The following is a 14,204-nucleotide window of genomic DNA, read 5'->3' on the forward strand; positions in this document are numbered from 1 at the left end:
CAGGTTGATGAGGACAGGACCTCAGATTAGTTCACTATCTGTGGAGACAGCAGGACAGTCCAGTGTATGGTTAGTTCACTGTCTGTGGAGACAGCAGGACAGTCCAGTGTGTGGTTAGTTCACTGTCTGTGGAGACAGCAGGACAGTCCAGAGTGTGGTTAGTTCAGTTGAATTTAAACCACAGACTCTGAACTGTCCTAATGTTTCACAGACAAAAACAGACTCAAACTAATCCCAGACTGTCCTGCTTTTATTACGTACAGTGAACTAACTATTGATGGTGGAACTTCTGCACATATTATAGATATTGAACTGACCTCTGACATTGGACTCTCCTACTCTTATCACTGAGAATGAACTAACCACAGACTGGTAACATCAAACAGCTGCTGATATTTCAAGCTCTCCAAGCAGACAGTTGGCCAGGATGTGTGTATTTGCTGGAAATATTTAGAGGTCCCTGAAGTATCCATTAAATAATAACTCCTGAACTTGTGGATCTATGATAGAGAGATGTTGATGAGGTCAGCTGCAGTTCCTCTAGAGGCCACCAGACGGTGCTGTTTATCATCCAATCTGGGAATCTCTTCATCTCCTCTTTCCACAAATAAAGTCAGTTTGAACAAGATGATCAGTTCCACTCTCCTAATATCAGCCTATCTGACATCTGCATGACTTTAATAGGATGTTAACATGAGAAGCTGTTAACTGAATACTTTAAAGAGACAACAATGAAAATGTGTCTCAGTAAAAACTAAAGTGAAACTAGGATGACAGGAATGTGAAGAGAAACTGGGTCATGCAGCAAGACAACGAGCCCAAGAACACAAGTGGTTCTACAAAAGAACGGTTAAAGAAGAACAAGATGAATGTTTAGGAACGGCCAAGTCAAAGTCCTGACCTTAATCCAATAGAAATGTTGTGGAAGGACCTGAAGCAAGCAGTTGATGTGAGGAAACCCACCAACATCTCAGAACTGAAGTGGTTCTGTTCTGAGGAATGGGCTAAAATTCCTCCAAGCTGCTGTAGACCACTGATCAGCAGTTACCAGAAACATTTAGTTACAAGGAGGTCACAGCAGATACTGGAAACAAGGAGGACATGATATGTAATATTGGCTCATTTTAACTGTGACTGGGTTCTCTTTGTCTACTTTCAGGACTTGTGTGAAGTTTTAAATCATTTTTATGCAGAATTGTAGAAAGTTCTGAGGGGTGCACATTAATCCTGTGACTTCAGTGAGGAACTCTTTTATGAAGTCACCATCTGAGAAAGATTTCCATGTGGGCCAATGAGTTAAGGACCTCAGAACTGACTGTTCCTGTTCATTTCCCTGTGTTTTGTTAGCATGGATAAAAGCAGTTGTAGAGCTTCAGACCAGCTGCCGTTTGCTGAACTTCCTCCTCTGGTTGGGCTCCAGTGTAGCTCTGACGTTTGGTTTCATGGTGTCGTCGTATATTCTACTCTTTCATCACATCAATCAGACACACTTCCCCTCGTTCTCTGGGAACAAACGCGTCTGAAATCTAGTTGTACTATTTTTAAAAGTCTTCTTTGATCAATCTTGTTTTGTGGAGAAGAAGCTGCAGCGTTCAAGACTCTAGCGCCACCTACTTTTAAACTAATTAGTGCAATACAGTCAAGTGCAGGTTCCATGTGTGGGCCATGTTCCATTCTATGTTTAGAATTAGCTGGGGGCTGATTAAAAATGTTTGGACCCCCCTGGTTTAAATAATCCTCTTCTTCAGATGGCCAGAGAAAGGCTCCACATTAAAAAGCTGATATCAAACATGTTTTAGATCCTCAGTTTTTTGTTCTGTTCAAAGATTAAATCCTCATCAATATTCTGCGTGGTGACTGTACAGTCAATGAATTCTTCTTGTAAAAATCAGGTTAGATCAAGTTGACCTTCATCAACCTCTGCTCCAGTTGTTTGTGGCCACGTGGGAAAGTCCACAGAGCAAAATGTGAGAAGATCCGACTGTGGGACAAACTTGTGAATAAACCTGAACAGTGGCTCAGATCTTTAACCGTGTGTGGACGGTCGTGGATCAGTCAAGTAAAATCCTTATTCTGCACAAAGAGAGATGGGCTGTTCATGTCTGCTGTAAACCTAAATGAAAAGAATAAAGTGTGATGAAAGCAGCTGCAGAGTGAGGTCTGTTTGAACAGGAAGATTCAGGTACATCAGGCTGTTTCCATGAAAGCAAAGTTTATTAGGATTCATGGAAGACATGAGGTGAAAAAGGAGGGAAGCTGGTAGATGAACTCAGAAAGAGAACGACTGCATATCCAGATATATACACAGAGAATGAACTGGGAAACACAGGTGGAACTAATGAGGGTGGAGAAAAGAGTCACAAGGCAGGAAAAGAAAGGGAGCAACACTTTGAAAGGTTAACAGGAAGTAGAGCCAAAGGAAAGCCAAAGTGGAGTCTTAAAGCCAGCGTCATGCCTGGCCTTTCTGGATCTTTGTTCTTTTTAAATTCTCTGTCATCAACACTGAATGAGCTGGACTGATTGTCATGGTTCTGGATTGAGTTTCCTCTTTTATTTTGTTAACTTCTTCCTTGGTTTCCTGGTTAGTGTTCCTCCCTGTGTTTTCCCCTTTTTTGGTTCTTTCATTGGTTTCTCCTTGTGGCTCCGCCCTGATTAGTCTCACCTGTGTCTGGTCACCCCTCTGCCCACTTGTGTGTATATATAGCCCTGCCTTTCCCTTTGTTCTCTGTCCACCCTCCTGTCTTCATGTCTCCTAGTGGTTTTGTCTGGTCACGTTTGGATTACCTGCCATCTCTGCAGCGCCTTCTGTTTTCTCTTGTTTTCATTAAATCCATTTTGTGCCAACTCCTGCCTCAGCCCGCTCTGTCCTGCACTTGGGTCCTACCCCACTACCTGCAAACCTTTGACACTGATAAATGCTCAACAATCATCAGAGCACTCTGCTCAGTAAGAGGCACGTTTACTTCAGATATCTCCACCGTGTTTGTTCTTCTGTATTTTAGATCATTTCTAGGAATCAATCTGACATCTTAGAGGAGAACATGCAAATATCAGCTTTATTTCTGCCTTAGATGTTGATGCTTTATGGAGCGCTGTTTCCACATTTGTGTGTAGATGACACTAAAAGGTCAAAGGTGTGTTAACAGGTCCAGTTTGGTGCTGGTTTTACTTTTTCTTCATGTGGCCAATGAGGCGCTACACTATATTAGGCAGGTGGTCATAATGTTATGGCAGATCGATGGGTGTATGTACATTTCTATGCATTGAAAAGATGAGGTAAGGTAAAATGTGTAAAGATGATGTAGAGTATCTAAGTATAGATGTAGACTAGTATCAAAGCTAGAATGGTGATGAGATATATTGTGTGTACGTGTAGATCTATGGTTTGGATGTTGTCTTATTATCAGGTCATTATGATAACTGGCTAAACAGTTTGTGGACTGGTTGATTGAAGCAGCTTCTTCTGTTGACCTACTGTAATATGAATGAGCAGAGAGGAGGGAATCTTCTGGTCAGTCTCTGGCCTGAACGTAGAACATGAAGCTACATGCACGTGTGCCTGCACATCAGCGAGCGCTGCAGTGTCCAGACCTGTCCATCAGGAGGAGCTCTGGCTCCAGCGCTCCACACCGGACCTCTCTGAGCCCTAACACAGTAAGGGCTGCTTCTGGTGCTTAGTGGGAGGATTTCATCCAGCTCACATTCCTTCTTTTGGGAGACACACATGGGCAGAATGTCCCTGAATATGAGACATTTGTCCTCCTGACTGATTCCATTCATGCACATTAAAACTCCTCCTCCTCCTCCTCTCTCATGCATCCCTTCAGCCTCCTCCTGCCTCCTTCTCTGCCACCTCCTTTTTGTGCAGGATTGTACTGTGTGTCCCATCAGCTGGTCTCCCTGGTCCCTTCCCCTCAGAGTCTCCTCCTCTTTCCTCTCTCCTGCTGCAGCTCAGTTAAAGTGACTGAGGGAGCAGAGGGGCTGTTGGTGGTGCTGGTAGAATTGTAGCAGTAGTCTGAGGTTAATGTCACACAGTGCAGGGAGCTTGATGACAGCGGCTGGACTAATTAACAGCAGGACATGTTCCCAGAGTGGATGAGGAAACAGCAGCATCTGGTGGCCTTTAGAGGAACTGCAGCTGACCTCATCAACATCTCTATCAGAGTCCATTCAGAGAATCAGTGGGAAGCTTCCAGGAAATAGACGGATCCACTGAGTAGCAGGACACTCCAGTCTCTGTGGTTAGTTCACTGTCTCTATAAACAGTGGGACGTTCCATTGTTGGTGGTTAGTTCACTGTCTCTTGTCAGTGAAGGACATAATCTGCTCTGTTCGAGAGATTTTTAAATTGAGTTTATTCATGTATTGTTTATTAGAATAAGAATAATCAGAAAAAGAAAAACCTTTATTTGTCCCACAGTGGGGGAATTGCAGTTTCCAACAGCATACAGAAAGGAATCAAAAATAACAAGAGTTAAAAGAGTAGCATATAAAAGACAAATAGTGAAACAGAATAGGATAAAACAAATTGCACAGATTAAACTGTAAATATTACACAGACTGGTTTAAGTGGGTTTGAAGTTTTTACACCTTGTGGTATAATACTAATATTTCACATATATTAGGAGTGCTCGTTGTGGAGCCTAACAGCAGCAGGAAGGAAAGTGAAGCAGTCTGTCACTGAAGCTGCTCCTCAGTCCTGTCAGGTCTCCATCAGGGGGTGGGACTCATTGTCCAGCATGGAGGACAGTTTAGCCAGGACTCTCCTGTCTCCCACCTCAGGTAGAGCCTGCTCTGTCCCTTCCTGTGGAGTGGCTCAGTGTGGTGAGTCCAGTCCAGTTTGGTGTTGAGGTGAACACCCAGGTACTTATAAGAGTCCACTTGCTCAGTGTCCATTCCCTGGATGTTCACTGGTGAGGGGAGGGCAGAACGACGTCTGTGAATATCCACCACCATCTCCTTGGTTTTCCCCGCGTTGATCAGGGTTCAAGGTTCTTTATTTGGCCATTTGTGCATAAACCAACAGTCCAGGCACATTGGAAGTCTTGTGCAGGGCTCTCACAGAGTCAACAGTTTAGTTAAAAAAGGAAGTATAAATATAGAAATCACTATACAACAAAAAATAGAAATACAAAATATGCAACTGTAATATTACAATATAAGAAGTATGAAAGTGAGAGGGCAATGTTGGTGACAGAGTAATAAATAATAATAGATAGATAAACTGGTTAGACTGGTTCTAGGAATGTGAGGTGGAGATGAGGGGGAGAGCAAGAGAGAGGGAGAGAGAGAGAGTATTGGGAATATTGCACCAATGGACTATTGCACATTTATCAGGGAACTACAGAACAGATTTCACATTGTACAGAGATAATAATATGAAGTCAGCTATTGCACATGTAATTAAAGTGAGGTAGTGTTCAGTAGTTATTGTTTTGCCATCAGTCTGACTGTGGCAGGGAAGAAGCTGTTGGAGAAGTGAGTTCTATGTGTGATGATACTGTAGCTCTGCTGTGTCTCAGGTTGTACGTTCAGTGTTTGTGTCTGAGCAGAGAGTGAGCTGGGTGGAGTGAGTCTCTGATGATTCCCTCTGCTCGTTTCCTGCAGCGCTGCACGTACATAGGAAACGAGCAGAGGGAATCATCAGAGACTCACTCCACCCAGCTCACTCTCTGCTCTGCACGTACAGTGTAGTGGTTTCACTGACACCAGTCCACAAAGTTCCCTGTCAGTCCTCTGTACTCTGCGTCGTCATCGTCTCTGATGAGGCCAACAATCACAGAGTCATCAGAGAACTTCAGCAGTACACAGCTGTCTGTGTTGTGTCTGAAGTCTGCTGTGTAGAGGGTGAAAAGAAAGGGGGCCAGGACAGTCCCCTGGGGGACACCCATGCTGCTGGTGAGCAGGTCAGACACACAGTTCCTGTTCCTCACAAACTGTGGTCGGTCTGTGAGGTAGTCCAGGATCCATGTGGACAGCTGGTGGTCCACACCCACCCTCTCCAGTTTGTCCCTCAGAATCAGCGGCTGGATGGTGTTGAACGCACTGGAGAAATCAAAAAAGGTGATTCTCTCAGTGCTGCCGGGCTCTTCCAGGTGAGAGAGAGCTCGGTGCAGCAGGAAGATAACGGCGTCCTCCACTCCAACGTTAGGACGGTAGGCAAACTGTAGTGGGTCCATGGAGGGGCCCACCTCAGAGCTGAAGAAATAAAATGACTGACATGATTTTAATGTGAAGATAAAATGACAACACATGAACCAGTGTTAACATTCTTCTTCTTCTTCTTCATGTGGACTGTAGAGGGAAGAAGAGTCAGAACTCAACACTTTGATTCAACCATTCACACAAACTTGTGATTGATCACTTGGACTTCTGCTGCTTTTATTAAACTGCGTAGTGTGTGTTTCACTTCCTGTTCTCAGTCAGAGTCTCTGAACAGACTGGTCCAGTGTTTCCTTCCAGGTTTCATGAGGCCCTGGTGTTGTTTGTTCTCATAAGGGGTTTTTATGATTTCTGTATGACAGGACCTTTAAAGGGGTGGACGACAGGGGGATCTGTTGGTTATTCAGGGGTTATATGAGGTCCTGAACCTGTTATGTGACACTGTGAAAAACAGGAAGAAACACACTTTTTCTATCTGATCATAAATGGGGTAGTTTAACGTTTTGCTGCAGCTGCTTACAAGATAGGATGCACCACACTCTAATGTTTCACCTTGTAGAAACCAGTTAGAGTCTGTCTGGCTACACATGGAAAACTACTGACACACTAAAGACCGAGCTCCTCCTATTGTCCTCGGGTGGAGCCGAGTTAGAATAAAACTTCTGTGTGTGCTCTGTTCCAGGTTTCCTCTACCAGACCGGCCCTAAGGAGGTTGGTGAGATCTGTACCAGTTCTCTGTGTGAGGACTAAGGATCAAACCATTATGTGAAAGCAGAGAGGGGGACAGACGCTGTGTCTGACAGAGTGAGACAGAAGACAGAAGTAGTTATGAGTGTTATTGTTTTCAGTAACGAATAATCTAACTACTTACTATTTCCTCCGTTACAACACCGTTACCGTTACCGGCAGTTAAATGTGCTGCGTTAGTTGCGCTGTCAGCCACAAGAGCTGGAAAGGTGTTTTTTTTGTTTTTGTTTTTTCTGGGTGGGGGCGGTAGCTGCATAAGTGATGATGATTGGCTAAGGTAGGGCAGTGTTCAGTTGGGCAGGTGTTGTTTACACAGAGACGCACATAGCAGCATCACACAGTGATCAGAGACAGACTGCAGTGATGGAGAGGTCAGAGCATTCAGAGGTAAAGATGAAGTATAGGCAGTACTTTAACCTCACTGAGGGAAAAGACAAGAACGTACACGTGAAGTACATTAGCTCAGAAAAAAATCTAATTCTTAGACGTATTTAAAACAACGTTTTTTTTTTTTTTTTAAAGTAAGGCAGTAGTTACTTTCTCTTAGCCTGGGTGTTCCCATACTGCTTTGCGTGCGATTTCATTAGGCGCGTTCGACTTCATGCAGATCTGTGCAGATCTGACTTGACGTGATGCATGCTGGGTAGAACAAGTTCATTTTAACCAATCATATTCGAGGTCTATGAGCATGACAACCCAGCATGCATCACGTCAAGTCAGATCTGCACCTATACAGTCAATGATCTGCACAGATCTGCATGAAGTCGAACGCGCCTATTCTCGCTGCAAAAGCAGTCTGGAAACCATCGCCCATATTTTCTCCTGAGATAGGGAACCAATCACAGAAAGGGGGGGGGGGGGGCAGCAAGATGATGACGACGTCTATGCGCGACACCGAAGCTTATAGTGTGTTAATCCAACATGGCAGCGGACCTAACGTTACCGTTCGATGCAGCCTTAGACAGTGTTTTAAGTAGCTTAGAACGCAAGTTTATTTTAAAAAAGAGCAACGTTTGGCGTTGAAAGACTTCATTGCCAAGAAGGATGTGTTTGCTCTGCTACCAACAGGCTTTGGCAAAAGCCTTATTTACCAGCTAGCCCCGTTGGTGGCTAAGGCTATGGGGCTTAGCGAGATAGACTGTGTTTTTTTGGATACAATAGGTCTGCAGGGTGACCGTATATGCCTTCTACCCTCATATTGACTTTGCACAAACGGCAATAATCATTAAACGCCATCGTCTTCTCATGGACAGTAAAGCTTCTTTTTTATTTTTTTTATTTTTTTATTTTAACCTTTTATTTAGTCTTTTCTTATTATTACAATACGTCTGAAAAAATAAAGAATGACATCCTCAAATTGTACAATATAAATCTTGTAGTACTATACCTCAGAGTCACACCTCCAGCAGACCAACTATAAAGGTGAAAAGACATACCATTCACATGACAAGGGAGAACAAACTAGAAAGACATAGCACACAAAAAAAAAAAAAAACAGAAATAAACTAAAACAAAATAAATAACATAAAACAAACCAAATAACAGGGACTCAGCTCAACTGAAGTATTAATATCAGTTTATGCAGTTTTTTAGCCTGGGCATTCTCTACCTTTATAAGACAGCTTTGGAGCAGCAAGAGTTCATTTTTAAGTGCAGACCATGTGGGGGAGGACTTAGCAAATCGACATTTATGTATATAATATTTTGTTGCTATAATTAGATTATTAACCAAATATTCATCCTTTTTATTTTTGAGGATTACACCCATCTGGATGTTTAGATATGAAAAGAAATCTATGTTTATAGATCTGGAGGACAACAGGTCGTGAAGAGATTTCCATAAATTCTGAACCAATTGACATTCATAAAACAGGTGTTCTGTTGTTTCAGCATTAAAATTACAGAAATGGCAATTGTCTACCTCAAAATTGAATCTTTTCTTTACAAATTCGTTAGAGGGATATATATTATTTATTGTTTTAAAATGTACTTCCTTAAGTTTAGGGGGAATTGGATATTTTAAGAATTTTGTTCTAATTGAAAATATTTCAGATTTGTTATAACCAAGAAAGAAGGGAGTGCTTCTTCTTCTACCCGGGCACAAAATATTAACAAGAGTTTGCTTAAGGAATCTATTATTACATTTTGTATCTACCAGGTCCACATAATCAATTTTAATTTTGTGTAATCTTGGTGATGCGATGTTCAAAAAATTATTCTGTATTGCTTGAATAAGGGCCTTTGGAATGTTCTGTGTTACTTTGTTGTAATCTACAATTGAGCAGTTAATATTATATTTAGAGTTAAATTCCTCCAATTCAAGAATATTACCATTTTCATCCAATATATGAACAACTGACCATATTTGTTTTTCCCACCAGTCTTTCAGAAACATAGATGTCCTTCTACACAATATAACTCTGTTGTTCCATAATGGAACATTGTGGGGACTGAAGTTATGTTTGAATATCAGTTTCCACTGTAACAGAACCTGCTGATGAAAGGATGAGAGTTTTATAGGCAATTTAGATATTTCAAAGTCGCATGCTAATAAGAATTCAATACCTCCCACTTTATCAAAGATATATGTTGGTAAGGAGAACCATAACTCTTCGCCGTTCCTCAAAAACGATTGGAGCCATTTAATTTTCAATATCCCATTCATAATTTCAAAGTCGATTGCCTTTATGCCACCTTCCTCATAATTTTTCAACAGATCTCCTTTTCTAATGTAGTGATGTTTATTTTTCCAAATAAAATTAAAATTGATTCTATTAATTTCTTTGATTAGCTTTGGAGAAATAGCAAGAGAGTAGGATGGATAGATTAGTCTAGAAATAGATTCAATCTTGGTTAACATCGTTCTTCCAAATAATGTTAAATCTCTTTGTAGCCAAATGTTTAATGTTTTTCCGCATTTATCAATATTGTCTTGGATATTCTTTTTTTCACTAATATCTGATGATTTGGTAATCCAAATACCTAGATATCTAACATCATTTCTGATTGGTATATTATATAGTGAGGATTCAGAGCAGTTATGAATGCTCATCAGTTCACATTTACTCAGATTCAGATATAGGCCTGATGCTTGTGAAAACCGCTCTATTACTTTTATAGCCACTGGTATTTGGTCCTTATTTTGTAAAAAGAGTGTTGTATCGTCAGCAAGCTGACTTATGAGTAACTTGTGGTTGTTTATATCTAAACCTTTAATATTCGAATTTTTTACCGCAATTGCTAGTAATTCAGTCACTGCAATGAATAAAAGAGGAGAAATGCTACAGCCCTGTCTTATTCCTCGTTCAACCTTAAATCTAGGACATGTACCTTCTGAGAGGGAAACACAGCTATTAATATCTGTATGTAACATAGTGATCATATCAAGAAACCTATTCCCAAAGCCAAAGTGTCTCAGAGTGTTAACAATAAATAAGTGTTCCACTGAATCAAATGCTTTATGGAAATCCAAAAATAAAATAAAACCATCTTCCTTAATTAAATAATTATAGTCAATAAGATCCAGAACCAGGCGGATGTTATTATGGATGGATCTTCCTTTAAGAAAACCAGATTGTGTTGAGCTGATTAATTTAGATATACCCGTCTTAAGTCTTGCTGCCAAAACTGTTGTTAGAATCTTGTAGTCTGTATTCAACAGTGTAATAGGTCTTAAGTTGCTTAATATTTTCTTATCTTTTCCAGGTTTTGGAATCAATTTTATTATTCCTTGTTTCATAGTTTCCATTAGTTCTTTTTGATTAATACATTCAATTATAGCCTGAAACAATAGGAGTTTTAAATCTTCCCAAAAGTATTTATAGAAGTTAGTTGTTATACCGTCTGGTCCTGGCGAACGATCGGATGCCATTTTTTTTATAGCACAGTCAAATTCTCCAATTCTTAGCTCCTCATCACAAACTTCTTTAAAGTTTTCATCAATAACAGGAATCAAGTTATTAATTTTATCAAAAAAAGATGAGGCATCTTGTTCTGAGTAGGAAGATCTATAAAGGTTCCTATAAAAATTGAAAACTTCTTTTTCAATGCGTTTGGGTTCCGTACATTCCTCTCCATCAACTGTTAGACTACAAATCGAATTATATTCTTGTCTGCGTTTTTCTAATTTGCAGAAGTATGCAGTATTCTTTTCTCCTTCTTCAATCCACCGGGCTCTGGATCTAATAAATGCACCTTTAGCTTTATCTATATACATTCCATCCAATTTGGATTGCAAATGATTTATTTTTTCTTTGTCCTCTTCACTCCAATCTGATTTACTATAAAGTGTCATGAGTTCTTTAACCACTGTTGCTTCTTGAGCTCTCTTTTCTTTATTCACTTTTTTACCAAATGTTATTGAATACTTTCTAATACTAAATTTTAGAAATTCCCATTTTAGTATAGACGTGTCTAGTGTATTGTCATTTTTAATATCAAAAATAACTTTTTTAATGGAATGACAAAACTCTGAGTTTTTTAGCAACTGGGAGTTGAATTTCCAATAATCTTTTGGTTTGTTATTTCTATTACTGTTTCTAAGTTTCAGGTTAATAATGCAATGATCACTTAAAGGACAGTTAGCAATTTCTGTTTCTGTGACATTATCTGAAATTGAGTTTGATATCAGCCAATAATCAATTCGCGATTTGTTTTGACCGTTAGGTTTATGCCAGGTAAACCGTTTCACCCCACTATGTAAAATTCTCCAGATGTCTATCAATTTGTTATTATTAGCAAAAGCTTCTAAAATTGGGTTTCTATGTTCACTCAATAACCTGGAAGGCCATCTATCCATCCACTCATCAGGAGTTAAATTGAAATCACCTCCAACAATAATATGATCTGTAGGGAAGTTTGCATTTAGTTCTATGATAACTTCGGATATCTGATGTAACAGATTTCTATTTTTGTGATTGTTGTTATAACCATATACGTTAATCAGAATAATAAGAATAGTGTCAATTTCCAAAACACAGGCTACCCAGTGTCCCTCCTTATCTGCTTTTTCACTCAGAATCTTACCAGGGCATCTGTTGAAACATATGGCAACTCCAGCCGACCGATTTGTCCCATGACTGAAGAGAATTTTATCTCCCCATTGTTGTGACCAAAACTTAACATCAGATATATCAGAGTGAGTCTCTTGAAGAAAGGTGCAGTGTGCTTGTTGCCCTTTGCAAAACAAAAAGACAGCTTTTCGCTTAACTGAGTCTTTAAGTCCCCTTGTATTAAAGGAAATAAAAGAAGTGTCAGTCTTTAACTGAAATACAGAACACATGAACAAATAAACTTTTTCTGAAAAAAGTTTAGGGAGGTGGAATAAAAACCTTGAGGTAGAAGTCCCATCACCCGAACTGATCCACTATATATTCATTTCGAGCTCTAGTTTCAGCCCATAACTTAAGTCTCCTCCATAATACGCTTGCCTTCGATGAATCCAAACGGGCCCCTGAAGCCTGCAGCCTTGCCTTCCTTTCTAGCCTGGTCGATTTTTGGCCAGAGAGCCTGTCTGGAACGCCAGTCCTCTTGAGTCAGATCTTCAGCAAAGCGAATCCCCTCTTCTTTGCAGATTGGAGAAGTTTTGGTTCGCTTCCAGATGTCATCTCTCACTACTCGTCTCACAAATAAGATGATTATTTGCCGTGGCCGGTTATCCATCATTCTCCCCACTCTGTGGACAACGTCGACATCTTCATTCATCTTTACCGCCAGGTCCGGTGCAGTCCTGCTGAGAAGCTCCACCACCTCCGCTCTTATGTTTTCATTGGCTATTTCTTTTTTCCCTTTGATGCGCAGGCACCACCGTCTTTTGTATCTGTCATTGTTCAATACACGACCCCTCATGTCTTCATTTTCCTTGGTCAGTGTCTCCACTTTCTTTTCCAGGTGTTTTATTTTCGTTTTACACTCTTTTAGCTCTTCTGCGTTGAACTGCACCGATTTAGCAATAGAAGCTAGCATGGAGCTATGCTGTTGCAACTGCGTGCTAAATTCTTCCATACGGTCGTCTACACGTTGACCGAGAGCGTTAATAGCATTCAGTATGGTCTCGGTGTTTGTTTCTTCTTGAGACATACCTTTCGTTTTCTTCTCCAGGTGTGTTTTTTCGGGAGTTTCCGTTGGGGTTGTCAGCCCTCGTTTGTTCTTGCTAACGTTAGCCATAGCTGCATAGTCGTGTTCACTCGTCTTCCCACAGCTTTCAAATGGGAGACTTTTCTGCGCCGGGGGCTTCCCGCTGTTGTATTTCTTCATTTTCGTACTGAGTACTGGACAAAAGGCACTTAATAGTGGTTTGGTTTTCTTTTAATTGACTATAACATCGGGACTTCTCGAGGAGCTCAGTGAGATGCGACTGCACGGACCGCCATCTTGTCCGGAAGTCCACAGTAAAGCTTCTTCTTCTTCCTCGTCGAATTTCTGTCGCTCTACATACGTCATCTGGTATAAATGATACGATTGGCTATGAATCGCGCGCAAGGCAGCATGGGAATTACCAGGCGCATTTGATAGACATTCGTAGCGCCCAATAAACGGCTCTAGGCATTTGTAAAACCACGCCTCAAATACGAGAAAATAAACACGTAGTTTCCAGACCAGCATCTCATTGAGATGTGCAGTCGCGTCAGCCAGGCTAGCTTTCTCTGGTAATTATTTCCTTTTATAGTGGAGTAATTCAGTTACTAACTCAGTTACTTTTGGGGAGATGTAACTAATAACTATAACTAATTACTTTTTTTAAAAGTAACGTGCTGAAATTTAAAGACTCTGTTAATAATATATATCCACTACTTCTGACAGAGGAGAATGTCTTCACTGCAGAATGAAAATATATTAAGAGCAGGTTCCTCCACAAACCTGCACAAGGACATTTATACCGTTTGTTTACTGAGCTTGGTTCCGTTTTTGCTTGTGAGGATTTGATTGCAGTGTTTTGTTCATTCCTTTGCACAATTAAAGTTTTATTGAAATATTAAACAAAAGTAAGAATGCTTTTGTAACAGAATAACTGCATAAAATGAGACAATTATTAGGATTCTAATGAAAACAGTTAATGAAAAAAGGGCTTATCAACACATAAACTATATGTATTAACTGTGTTGGGCTCAAATATCAGACTATAAACGATACTTAGGAAAGAGCTGAACTACCCATCACTACTGGAACCTGGAACTATTTTTAAAATGACATCATTGTGTTCATTGCCAGTGTTATGTCAATGCAGCTGTGTGTCTGTTTATCAGAGGATCCAATAATTCTGGATGTTTTGTTGAGCTAGGTTGAGATAGCATCCC

General features: G+C 40.4%; 1 protein-coding gene across 1 annotated transcript; it reads right to left on the bottom strand.

Moving 5' to 3' along the window:
* Positions 1-4,421: 4,421 nt before the first annotated feature.
* On the bottom strand, positions 4,422-13,396 carry LOC311488475 (uncharacterized protein). Its single transcript, XM_084545204.1, has 2 exons — positions 12,240-13,396; positions 4,422-6,198 (listed from the first exon to the last, which is right to left on the bottom strand). The coding sequence occupies exon 2, from the start codon at positions 6,177-6,179 to the stop codon at positions 5,700-5,702; it is 480 nt and encodes a 159-aa protein (XP_084401330.1). The 5' UTR covers positions 6,180-6,198; positions 12,240-13,396; the 3' UTR covers positions 4,422-5,699.
* Positions 13,397-14,204: the final 808 nt, after the last annotated feature.

Source organism: Chelon labrosus, assembly GCF_963514085.1.
Source record: "Chelon labrosus genome assembly, chromosome: 5".
NCBI lineage: Eukaryota > Metazoa > Chordata > Actinopteri > Mugiliformes > Mugilidae > Chelon > Chelon labrosus.

Excerpts from the sequence above, each read along its gene's own strand:
- LOC311488475 (XM_084545204.1), bottom strand. The coding sequence starts at position 6,179 with ATGGACCCACTACAGTTTGCCTACCGTCCTAACGTTGGAGTGGAGGAC.